Source organism: Castor canadensis, chromosome 2, assembly GCF_047511655.1.
Source record: "Castor canadensis chromosome 2, mCasCan1.hap1v2, whole genome shotgun sequence".
NCBI lineage: Eukaryota > Metazoa > Chordata > Mammalia > Rodentia > Castoridae > Castor > Castor canadensis.
Window position 1 is genome coordinate 11,632,440 of NC_133387.1, and position 13,743 is coordinate 11,646,182.

Genomic DNA, 13,743 nt, shown 5'->3' on the forward strand with positions numbered 1-13,743 from the left:
ATATAAAGATTTCTGGCCTTGAAAGCACTAGTTCATCACAGTCCTATTATAACACCACTATAAATAATGTTAAATGTGGCTTTGAGATTATTAGCAGCATGTAGGATACCATATCACCCAGTAAGCTCCCCTGAGGAATTTCAGTTCTGTAGCTAAATAATGGATAATTCTTCAAAATCATCTTACCCTTGAAATATACCTCTTTTAAAACAATTTTATGAACCAAATGCTAATGTAGTACTTAGCATAAAAATGTTGATGTGCAATTAAAAAATAAATTAATGCTACAAATTTTATCTTCTGTTCCTTTTATCAGATGAGGCTTTTTAACCTAAAAAAATGCATTTCTCCCCCAAAATTAAGATACATGATTATCCCAATAGATACAGAAACAGCATTTGAAAAAAAATTCAACATTCATTCATACTTAAAACTTTAAAAAATAGCTATAGAAACAAAGGAAAAAATTTTTAAATGGGCCCTTTTGGAGAAAATTTAAAATCTTTATAAGAAAGGAAAACACTGAGAATCATTAGAGAACAAGCAGACTGTATATCACAGTTAATTATAGCATGCAGATTTAGTGTGCAATTCTATGGGGAAGTTATGTGGTGTCTATAGTCCTATGATTAGTTAGGTTTGAATTTTTTTAATTATTTAATAGAAATTTAGATGCAGACTTGGGGCTCTGCCTCTGAAGGGGAGATCTGTTTTGATGTTTACTGAATGCTGATCCTGAGGAAATCTGTCTCAGTTTACTCATCTGTAGCATGAAAATGATAATGCACGTGATGTACTTGAAAACTAAAATGTCTCAGGCCATGTGTGAGGTTACTTTGGTCGTTTTGTTTTAGTTTTCTTTCTTTCCTTTAGGCTTCCAGTGCAAAGGGCTGAATTAATCACATTCCTTATTTCATGGCACATAATCCTTATTGTACAGTTTTAGTTTTGGTTTGGATTTGTTGATTTCCATGTATGTATGTGTTTATTTTTTATTTTGTCCTTCCCTTCTGGGATTTCCTTTCTATTATCCCAGGAAGACATCCTAATATATTATATCTTATCTTTTATTTGTATGGGCTTTGAAAAATGTATCTTGTTTTTATACTATTTTTTAAAATATTTTTGTATATACCTCTGAAAGAAAGGGCCTCTTAAAAACTACAGAATCATTCTCACATATAAATAAAGTTAAAAACAATTACTTACAATGATAAAACATGGTGTTTATGTTTTCTCCATTGTTCTAAAATGTTTTTACAGCTTATATAGAGATGAAACAAGATTCTTGCTTTGCAATTGGATGATACTTCATTTTATCCCTTTTAATTAAGAACCGTCTCCATTTTTCTTTTTCTCCTTTGTGCTCATCCTCTCTTCCTCCCTCAGCATTTTTATGAAAGAAGCATTATTATTCACTCTATGGAGGTTTTCACAGTCTGTTTGTATGCCATTGTGTTGCTTAGCAATTTATGTTACATCTTAGTTTTTCTAATCTGTAGCTAATTTTATATCTGAACAGAACAGTTGAAAATTTTTAATAGAGGGGTCTTCTGAAATAGGTGGCATTACATCACTGTATTTTTTATTTCATTGGGATATAGCCATTGCTGGTCATTGTTTATCCGCATAAATCTATTAGTACTTGCTCAATGCTAACACCAAAATCCTACCATATGTATTTCATTTGTTACCTGAAATACTTCTTCAAAAAGAAGCTTCCTTCCAATCAGTTATTTAGTTATCCTGAAGAATAGTTTATGTAGAAGGCAGAATATTTGCCTTACTGTCTTTCATAATACTAAGGTGGTTGCACAGAATACATCAATACTGATCGTATGGTTGTGCTTTTAGTCTTGTGCTCATGAACATGTTTGACATAAAATTAATTTATTCTAGATACTATCTTTCTTGCTGCTCAAAGTCTCTGGTCTTTGACCAGCAGGAGCACATTCAATTTGTTTTTTGAATTATTTTAACATGAACACTATAATCTTGGATAACTTTCTTCTATTTCTGTCAAATGTTCCCAGCTCATCTTGTACATTTCCTGGCTCAGGCTTGAAGGTTCCTTACGAACTTGGGTTCTTGTTAGTAAAAAACAATAGTACCTACAAAGCATAACATAGGCATTAAGAGAGTTATTTATTGCTACTATGTTTATTTAGAAGGAAAAAGAACAGGTTTTGTTTGTGTATTTTAGTTTATACTTCCCGTTCAAAATCAAGATCACAGGGAAATATGTCTTTTGATGGACAGAATTTAAAAAATTTTGATAAAGTGCACTTTATCCATCTCTTTTATAGACCATGCTTTTGATTTTATATTAAGAAACCTTTCTTCTGTCCAAGGTTAAAAGGTTTGCCTGTTCTGTTTTCCTTTAGAAGTTACATTGTTTTAGATTTTATATTTTGGGTTAGTGATTTTGATTTAGTTTTTATATATCACATGGAGTATGGGATGGAGTTCATTTATTTGCATGTGTAGAGCCACTTATTTCATCATCATTTTTTGCAAAGTCTCTTCTTTCAGCAATATTTTGTCTTCACAGCTTTGCCAGAATTGGTTATCCATATGCGTGTGCGTCTGTTTCCGACTTCTGTAATATACACCACTGATGATTTAGTCTGTCTTTGAAACACTACTACAGTTATAAGATTACTTCAGGGGCAGTGAATGGTCTTTTGCATATGTCTTCTTGTGGTTTGCCAGTGTGATGCAATGATGTAGTTTCTGTAGCTCTAATTAGTAGCCATATGCATCTGTCCCCAAAAGTGTGATTACCATTTCAAAATTACTTCCAAATGCTCCACCATAAGGCTGTACCTATTTGCCCCCAGCCTTATCAATTGAGCCAGGAGAAAAATAATATTCCAGGTTATTTTTAATTCTCATTTCCTGTATTATAAATGAGATTTATATACTTTTATATTGTTAAAAGCCATTCACCTTTTGTTTTCTCTGAACTGCTTATTTCTAATGAGGTATGATATTTTCTCTCAGGAAAGAAATGTGTATAATCTATCCTGCTTATATACACATATTTATAAATATTTCTGTATTAACCATATGCATCTATGTTAGGCTAAACATGAGTTCTTACTGATCTCTCCAACATGAATATGTTACCTACCACCTGGAACATATCTATAAACTCTATTTCAGTAATGAAGAACCAAGATTCTACCATCTACCATCCATTTACACAGTTATTTAATTCCAATATATGTTTATGGGAGTACTAAAATTTTTAACTTGTATCACTACAGAAAACAACTTTTATCAACCAGCATATAATACTGTGTGCAGGCCCTTTTGCCTTGAGTTTTATAAACTATTCATTTGATTAGCACTTTGTGTTGTAAAGTTCTATAGGTTTTGACAAACCTATGATGTCATGTATCCATATGATACCATGCATCTAGTTTTAAGACCGAAAAAATCCCATAAGCTTCAACTGATCTTTTTACTGTTCCTAGCTTTGCCTACTTTTGGATATCAGATAATAGAAATCATGTAGTATGTAGTCTTTTCAGACTTTTTGTTTTGCTTAGCAATGTGTATTTAACCTTTTAGATATCTTTTCTGATTACCTTTTTTGTGTGGCATTGTGGTTTTTAATCTTGATCTGTGTTGTTCCATTTATTTCTATTCTTTACCTTCTTTTCAAAACACTATGTACTACATAAAATAACATCTAATACATTTGCCTGTCAACTCTCTGATGAACATTCATTGCTTTCAAAGTGTGTGCCCCTAACCCACTCAGCTGTACCACCATGAATACAGCCTCACATCTATGTCAGTATGGACCCGTATGGGCTTTCCTTTTAGACCTATTGCAGGGAAAGGAATTGCTAGCTCATAGGGTACGTAGGTACTTTATTTGACTAATGTCATATTGCTCTCTTGAATGGGTTTTATCAGGTCATAAGTGTGTAAGTGTTGGTTTTTAAATTGTGTTTGTAAAGCTATCACTGTTTTTCAACCAACACTGTAAGTTTCTAGATATAAGTATATTGGATTCATGATATTTCAATGTATTAGTTTGTATTTCTACAAATGTGAGTGAGTCTGAGCATCTTTTCCTGTTCTTGCTGGATTTTACTCCTATTTCTATTATAGATGATGTCTTTTTTTTTAACCTGCTTAGTGAGTATATTGTATATTTTAAATGTTAATTCTCTGTCATTTTGAATGTTACAAAATATCTTGTCTCATTCCATCATCTATTATCATTGTTCATGAGGCATTTGTTGAACATATTCATCAGTTTAGATTTTGGCTGGTGCTTGTGTTGTGGGACCATTGACTAGGAGAGGAAGAGGATGGGCTGAGGTGGGAATCAGGAGTTTCACTTAGCTGTATGAAGTTAAGAGAAGCCCATTGAATTTTCAAGTGGGATTATTGAATAGGTGAAGGTATGACTCTGGAATAGACATCAGGTTTTTCTTATTCTTAACATTTCAGTTCATTCTTACTCTTTCTTAAGATCTTCTTTTTTTGTTGTTTTTGCCATTTAAACCTGTACCATTGTAGTCTAAAGTTACTGACAAATTTTCTATCCAGAAATTGGAGTGGGAGGTATTTTGGATTGCAACAATAGTGTTTTTTGTGTGTATGAATATTTCAGTTTTTTCTTATTCCAAATATTTAACCTATTCATAATCATGGCTCTTCAAGTAAATGTATACCTCAAAGACTGTTCATCCTCTTCCCCTCCACCTTCTTAGGTTGTCTCAAGGACTCTCTGAGTATATTTCATAGAACATTTTATTCCCTTTATAAATGGAAATATTGCTCTACTTGATTAGAGTCTAAGAAACAACTCAGGGTGACTCGCATCTTTAACTGTATATGAAAATAGAGTTTTGATTCAAATCTGTACTATCTTGATAGGATTGAAGTTCAAATATTGAATTTATGGTTTGAGATGAGCTTCTTGAGAAGAAAGTGCTCATCAGCATGTATTATTTTTAACTTGGTGATGACTGAAGATTTTCCTTCAGGATTATTATTAATAAATGCAAACCTTAATTACTGATATTTTGGATAAAAAATAAGACATTTCGATATAACTAGTTATGTTTGTGATATCAGAAGTTAATCCTTGACAACTGGTCTTGCAAATAATTGAAAAAAATTTTTGAGTTAGACACTAATAATAACATACTGTTTTCCTTCTTTTGGGGGAGGAGGGGAAGACTTGAGGATTGAACTCAGGACTTGCGTCTGCTAGGCAGGTGATCTACCACTTGACCCACATCTCACTCACTTTTGCTTTGGTTACTTTCAAGATAGGATCTTGCTTGATGCTGGGGCTGACTTGGATCACAGTCCACATAGCTGGGATGACAGATGCATGCCACCACACCCAATTTTTACTGGTTGGGATGGAGTCTCATAAACTCTGCCTTGGCTGGCCTCAAACTGCCATCCTCCTGATCTATGTATGCTTCCCAGTTAGCTACAGTAACATTCCAGGTGTAAGCCATTGTTTCCGGCCTTTGGTTTTTCCTTTTTTAATTCACATGAAGGTCATTAAATCAGGCTCCCCTCAGGCTGTTATTTTTTACAGGGTTTACAGGGTTTGTTTTCTGTTTTTATACAAATGAATATATAATATATGTATTATAGTTTATATATAATTGTTTATCAATCTGTAATGACTTTTTATAAGCCATAACCAATTCATTATCATATATAAATATATTTTAAGTACATCTATATGCACTTTTGGTTGTTGCAAATGATAATAATATTCTAGTTAGGCTATAAATCATTAACACATATCCATGGTTTTAGATCTTAAACTATAATTCATAGTTTGATTTTTATTATGTAGGATGAAAGTATATTAGCTCTTATGTTTATATAGGTGACATTTCCTACAGCAGAAGTGACCATCCTAGAGAAGCTAAAATAGGGAAGCTCTTTCTGCTAGATACTAGAAAAAAAAAAAAAGAGTAACCAAAAGAGCCTTGCATCACTTTTCTGAGGATTCATAAAAATGACTGATGGTGCTTTCAAGCCTTGTTCATTGGGCTTACATTTTACAGGAAAAAAAAAAATCTCATTATCCACTCCACATTCATTTAAGTTTTAAGTGCTTAGGAGACTTGTCATAACCTAGATTCAGGTTATGCAATGGCAAATCTTGACATATCTCAATTCTAGCAGCTCATCCTGTGCTGCTATAACTTGTGAGGGCTCCCAGATACAGGGCCTCTATGTACTGTTGTGCCCTAATTCTTTCAGTTTCCCATCACTCTCACTTTGTACTGTTGTTAGCTTTTATACCCTCCTTTATTTTAAACTGAATTTGTCTAAAAGTTTTCTATTTAGTAAGAAACTGGGTGAAGTCACAGAGCACAGTGCACATGCATTAGCACACTTAATTGCAGAAGCAAGGGAAGAGCACTGCACCTCACACAAACATGCCTGGACAACTAGATTCCTGGGACATCACATGGTATCATTTACCTTAATTTTGTCCTCTGTCCACATGGTCCTCTGCCACACATACAGACTTCTACAGCAGGAATTATTCTGTTTTTTTCACATATTATATTTGGCTATAGAAGTTTGGGTTAGTGATGAAGGACTGAGAATATATAGAGACATATAAATATATAAATTTATATAAATGTATATATATATGTGTGTATTTGTTTTTTGAGACATAGTCTCTCTTTGTAGCCCATGTTGGTCTTGAAGTTGTGAGCCTCCTGCCTCAGCCTCCAAAGAGCTGGGATTATAGGTATTTTTGTGCCACCATGTTCAACTGAGAATAATACATTTTGAATTCATTAGTATCTGAGAAGTGGCAGGTGAAAATGTGCTACTAAAATTTCAAAGCATACATTATATATATATTATATATATATATATAATATATATATGTAATTCTTTATCTTTCCTCTCAGAATACATTTTTTCACAAATTACTTTATAAAATGAATGGATCATTTATTAATACTCAAAGCTAATGAGGCTTCATCCACCAGTCTGGGAAAAGGAACATAAATGAAAATGGTTTTTAATAGGAAAAAAATTTTTTAAGTCTCCTTTTATGCTTTCTGTGCAGAGGGGAAGTTGGTCAGGCAGTCTCTCCAGAATGAATTTTAATTTACCTCGGTCGTATGCACATGGCAACCTAGATTCTGTTATCCTAGAACCCAATGTTTATAAAAACTTAAACAACTATGTTTTTAAAGGAGTAGTATTTAAAACAATTCACTGAAAACTTAAAATTGCCGTAAACTTATTTTTCCCAATAACTTCTATCAGCTATGTGTCCAACTACAGTCAAAAGATAAGAAGGATTTTAAAATTTGGCTGCTATATGGACAATATTTCCAAACAGAACAGCACTATGAATTGTGCCATTTATGGAGATGCTACAATGTAAAATAAAGCAATAAGATTGCAGTATTTTTCAGTCAAATAGGAATTTGGTGATACTTATTGGTTATTCTTTTTCATATAATAGGCTTTATACTCATTTAATTTTCACTACCCTTGAAGATATTGGAATGGTGACCTAACACTGTAGTGTAGAGAGTGTTAGAATGGGGACTGGGATTGCATCTGGGTGATATGGACAGAAGTGATATTAAAAAGCACTACATAGACAACATAACTTGCCTGTTGCTTCTTGTTTTCTCCATGGTTTATCTGACAAAATTAGGGAGGATAATTAAACAGGAACAACGAAGCCCTTGTACTCATAAAGCAAAGCTACTTAAAACCATACAACTAATTTCTGTCCTTATAATGAGAAATACATCTGTGTTAGTAATTAGAAAGTGTACAGTCCTCACTCTCACTGCTACTTTGGTAAATTTATAAAAAAATAACTGTCACAGCTGAAAGAAAATGTGAGGTCCACATAATCAGTGTTTTTAACTCCCCACCCCCTAAGAGGCAGACTATGTTAGAAGCCAAATCAATATCAGAAGGCTGATGGTGGACAGAAAATTAGAATGATAGGGATGAGAAGAGTCTGATATCCGAAAGCATTTTAGGATATATCGATGCCTTCATTCCCACCAGTGGGTGAGTGTTGAGTGTGCATGTAGGTGGGAGTCTTCCATGTGCTGCCCTTTTATCCTCCTCCATGCAAGGTTTCAGTTTGCTAGTGTTGCTAAAATACCTGAAATTAGGACTTTAAAAGTCCAGTTTTCTTCTCAAGGTTGCATTACCAGTTAGAGGAGACAAGAAGTGCTTTGCATAATTGTTTATATCCAGGGGAATTATAGAATTATTCTACCCCATTCAGGTCACTTTCTCCTTCACATTTCTACCATTAAAAGTAATAATTCAGCAGTGAATAGTGTTCAGCAGTGAACACTGGCCTTGCTTTGGCATCTTCTGAATATGGTAAGAATGTGAACTTATATAATATTGAATCAATATAGAAAATGAATATATAAAAGCAACATAGAGAACGATTTAAATAGAACTGCTAAAGTTTCTATATTCAGAGAGCAACCTCATCAGATTTGACAGAAATAATTAAAGAGCAATAGATGGTGTATTTATCTCTACCTCAATGAATTTGTTTTCAGTTCCATCTTTCACTCTGAGGTAAAACTACCAAATAAGGCATTATTTCTTGGAGCTCAAGAAATAAGATTCAACCAGTCTACAAATGACTATTTCAGGGTGAGTTTTTATATCCTACCATTTTACAGTTATTATGTGTGTAAATAAGAAGCTCTAGCTTTTTCAATAAAGGTAACCTTTAAAAACCAGAGTTAGAATTTGACTGTGTTTGAAGATTCTGCATTGGGCTATGAAGTTTTCTATTAATTATTTTACTTGAAAATATGTTTTAAAAAGAGAAAATGAATCTTTGTCACCGTTTCTTACTTGGAGAAAAGCTTCATTCTTTTTTTTAAATGTTGAATTATTTAGAATTCGGTCAATAATGTCATAGTCAATTAACTTACACTGAGTAAAACTGATTTCCTATGAGAAACAGTTCCAGCACTAGGTGAATGAAGTGATTTCTGTACCCTCCAAAAAAAATCATACTCTTGCCTCAAATTTATAAATACTTAGCTCTTTGAGCTTGAAACAAACCTTTCCATGTTATGGAAGACCCTTTGCTCTTTTCAGTAGATTTGGAAAAGTTATTTTTATGAGCAGGTATGGAATTAGTATAGATTAATGTATAATATATGGAAACCAGTTTTTACGTTTATCATGTCATAATGGCTAGCTCAGAGATTGCCATGCCATTTCCCTGTGTCATCATACACCCCTGCTTTCAAGGTTCACAGCTAACTGCTAACACTGACTTGTAGTCTTTGATTTCACGAATTTATTTTTTTCTCTATTTCATACTTATATTTTGTGCTGCATTAAAGCCAGGATCTAATAATTTTCTATTTTCCATATGCCTTACCTCTGGGCATGTTTCTTTATCCTTCTCACATATATTAATTCCTGTTTACAAAATATGATCTGAACTTTGAAAAAATACATTACTTTCCTTTTTAGAAGAAACTTAACAATATTGGAGACAGCAAAGCTCTTAAACCAAAGTTTCATAGGAGCATAACATTTGTCTTACCTGGTCAAGAGTCAAACCAATGGTAACAGAGTTTTTCATCCCTCAGCAATCATGACTCTTAGCCTAGCTTCCCCTCTTCTGTAGAACCTGTCATAATCGCTCTACCTGTCTCTGTCTGCATATTTTTAGAAGTCCCCTTTTGCTTGTTAAGACTCCATGGAAAGTTATTTTGTGTTCACATAACAATTTGGGGCAGTAAAAGATCAATGGGATAGCTTTTGACCATTCAGACATTGTTTTTAGGGTCTACTGTTTTCAACATCACACTTCCAAGGTTGCCTTGTGGTCATCGCTACCTTAGGTAGTTCAAAAATAAAATGGGAAACTGCTGGAGTCTATCTTGCACATCCCTTTGGCTACTGTTGGCTATTAATGGGGTTTCCAGGAAATGTACATTTGATTCCTTTACCAGGAGGCTGTATTACCTTTCTCTAGCAGATAGCACATCTGGCATAGCTGCCACCACTGTGGCTACCAGGTTCATTTGTGGTAGTTTACTGTTACTCTCTCAAATCTAATTTTTTTAGAGACCAAAGTAGACAATTAAATGGGATGTAAGAGAGTTTTTAAGATAACTCTGATCTCCCTATTCTCTGGTTTCAACATTGGTTTTTAATTTAGTGGGAATAGAACAGAGGGTGACAATTCTAGATACTTTTTCTGGCCTTCCCCACTATAGTCAAGGAACAAATGTGGAAATTTTAGCAACTATCAAGTATGTCCATTTCAGTCATACACTCAAGCTCCAGGTAGTCCATGGACTAGTGGATCTACTGTGAGCTGGACTAGGGTTAAGACTCCATTTATTACTGTCCCCTACAGACAGTGGGCCCTGATATGTGTCCAGTCTGTAGGTCCTAATGTCAACTCTGACCCTCATTCAGCAGCCCTTTTTCATAACTGTGCAAGGCTGGATGCCCCTTTCTCCCCATGTAGTTCCCCATGGTTGCTGTAGTTGTAGGTCTCATTGAGGAAGACCTAGGGAGTTATAAATTTGGGGGACAGCCATAGGGTCCTTCTTCTTGGGAATTTATCCTTTCAGACACTGTTTTCTAGTTTTGAGAACTGTTGGCCAGAAATTGGCAAGAGATTATGATTTTTTGTTGATTGATTTCTTACATTAATAATACTGTAGTTGCATTCCCTTTATTTTGACACTAGGAACACTGGATCTTAGTAACCATATCCAAAGTTTTGGGGGATCCAGGTGCTCCCTGGATGTAATTCCAATCTTGCTGCTTATTGTGACAACTAAGCCTATCCTGCTTTTGACCCTTAATTGGGGGTTCTTTTTAAATGGCCATGTGTGCTAGAATCCTACCAGCCCCATAGATATCAAGCAGCCCAGTTCTGGGCAGCATTTCTTCCTGTTTGTTCTTTTCTTACCAGCCTGAGTAGGCAGTGTCTGCAGAGCTTCCCCTTGATGACAGCATCCCATTCACCAGCTAATTCTCATTTTGTCCCCCAGGCTTCCAAATGCATAGTTAATTTATGGACTATGGCCTTAGATTGCATGTTGACCCTATTGTGCCCAACTTTCTGAGCTTCTTGATCCCTTCCTATCTTCACCATTTGCCATCACAGTTCTAGGTATCTAAATTTCACTGGAAAAAAGTGGTACTTTTTCCAAACTTTCAACAATCAGTTGGGTGGTTTTCATACTCGTGTCTACCAGAGTTTTTCAGGCTCTTAAGTTATATCAGGCCAAAATGCTCCATTGTCCAAGGAGGTGCATTTATCTTACACTAGGTTGCATTTTCTTTGATTTAGCATTTTGGGGGACTGGTCCTTTGCATACACACTTGACCTCTGTGGCTACAAAGTATGTGTGCCTTGCAGCACCACTGAAATGCAGTTAGTCCCTTTCTTTCCTCAACATTACTTGTTCTTTGAAAATGGGTTGTGTTGGACCCTTAGCCTTGTCACTGAGCTGGTGATCATAAGGGGAGAGGAGTGGTAAACACAAGGGTAACATGCTGTTTTACAAGCACAGGTTTTAAATTTTCTCAAGAATAAAAAGAGCTTAGACTTTAATGGAAAAGGAAGAGCCACTTCTGCAATTCTGTAGGGTTCAGGTGAATCTAGAGAGGCAAAGTTTTTAAAGTATATCAGATTAGCTGTTCCTATTCTGCATTTTTCGGGTCTATTTTTTTCCCAGAGGAGCCTTGACCATGAAGTGGCGGAGGGGAAAAGGCTCATGCTGGGAATCCAACCTTCATGGGAACTCTGCTTCCTATAAGTAAGTCCTGGGCCAGATCCTGGTCTTTTTATATCTTCCAGGAGATGGGTTCTTCATAGTCTTCTAAGGAGGCCACTGAATGTGGTACTATTCAGAAGTTCACTAGAGTTGTTGCCATGAGTGCCTTACAGAGGTAATCTACAATGTTGTACAGTGAACGTCCATTTGTATGGCACCATGTAATGACTGCTGAATTTTGACTTAATGTCACTACATTATTTACCTATTAAACCCATCTCCATTCTTTTTTATTATGAAGGGCAAAATAATATTGATAATGAAATAGCTAAGTTTTATTGAAGAGTATTTTCACTTTACTGTTTAATTTAATATCATTATAGCACTCTGTGGTGTTAGATAATGGTACTACCTCCAGGTTGCAAATGAGACACAGAGAGATTAATTGTCTAGTCACGTAGCCAGTAAGTAGCAGAATGGCATTTGTTCCCAGGTAGTGAGATGGCAAACTCTATGCTGATTCTTACTACAGTGGTGCTGATTCAACTTGTACTGCTTGATGCCAAAAAATAGATAAATAGAACCTCAAACATAGCAACTGAAATTGAACCCCAATATTCTACTGAAACAGTCATCTGCATGACTCTTAATATGATCATGTGAATTTTTATTAGGATAAATGGCTAAGCCAGGCTCCAGAGGCTATAATCCTAGCTACTTGGGAGGCTGGGATTGGGAGGACTGTAGTTTGAGTCCAGCCCAGACAAAAAGTTTGCGACACAACATCTCAGCAATAGCTGGGCATTGATCATCCCAGCTACACAGGAGGATCATGGTTCCAGGGAGACCCCAGGTTAGTGGAAAAATGCTGGATATGATGGTAAGCACCTATCATCCCAGCTACAGTGAGAAGCATAAAATAGGAGGATCACAGTCCAGGCCAGGCTGGGCAAAAATGAGACCCTATTTCCCAAATAACTAGATCAACAAGGGTTAGAGATATGGCCCAAGTGGCAGAGTACCTGCCTAGCAAGCAGAAAGTCTTGAATCCAAACCTATGCACTGAAAAAAAAATAATAAATAAATGGCTAAATGGACAAATAACATTTTATTTTTCACATAAATATGTAGACACCTCATGGATTGAAAAACATGGCCTCAGATTAAGGATTCCTGTTTTTTAACTACTTTTCATAGGCTATGGCTTTCAGACTTTTCCCTAGGTATATCAGTCTATCTCAGAAGAAAGGTATAAGAATCATGATTGAAATGCTAAATATTTTTCAATGATATTACTAATGATTAGAATAAATACTTCCCATGACCTGCTTCCTTATGGCATCTGAAAAAAAGGTATCTTTGACATAACATAGGAAAAACTTCAAGACTTTGTTCTGTCTTTTCCTACTTTTCCTGCTGTAATTTTACTTGTTCTTTCTGAAGACTTGTATTATACACATTTATCTACTTGCTTGTGTTATACTCTGCCAAAATCATACATGTTTTGGTAATTCCAGATATGGAATAACTATGTCATAATAGGATTAATTGTGACAAAAAGACACTAAGTGAGACTATTGAATTTGGATTTGGAGTGATAGTAGAGCTCACTAAAATGCTAGCAACATTCAAGAGCAGGACCTTTATTTTATTTTTAACCATCCCAAAGACTGTTTTCTCACAGATAGCTATAGAAATTAAACCCTAAGAACATTCTTTGTGTACTATTTTAGGTACCAGTGTTCAACAATGAAAATTCAGTGCTTTCTTTGTCCAGATCTGGAGAAAAAAGTGCTGTCAGTTATTTAGAATCTGATTTATACCTTAAGAGCATGGCTGCCACTGTCTGTGATTTCAGGGAAACTGAGTATCAGGGAGCAATTTTCAAAGAATTGAAAGCTGGTGCAGGGTTATGAATAAACTCTGAAAAGCTCTGACCTTCCCTGTCAGATGATAAGGCCATAAA

At 35.1% G+C, this 13,743-nt stretch overlaps 1 protein-coding gene across 8 annotated transcripts in view; it reads left to right on the plus strand.

Annotated features, from left to right (window-relative positions):
• Positions 1-13,743, plus strand: part of Tpk1 (thiamin pyrophosphokinase 1) — a 300,962-nt gene that overhangs the window by 205,007 nt on the left and 82,212 nt on the right. The window contains exon 8 of one of the 8 annotated variants that reach the window (XM_074061384.1): positions 8,571-9,049. The exons of the other annotated variants lie outside the window; for them this stretch is intronic. Coding sequence (XP_073917485.1) covers positions 8,571-8,715 — 145 coding nt within the window. The 3' untranslated portion in view covers positions 8,716-9,049. Of the gene's footprint in view, positions 1-8,570; positions 9,050-13,743 lie in introns of those variants that run through there. 8 annotated transcript variants of the gene reach the window in all.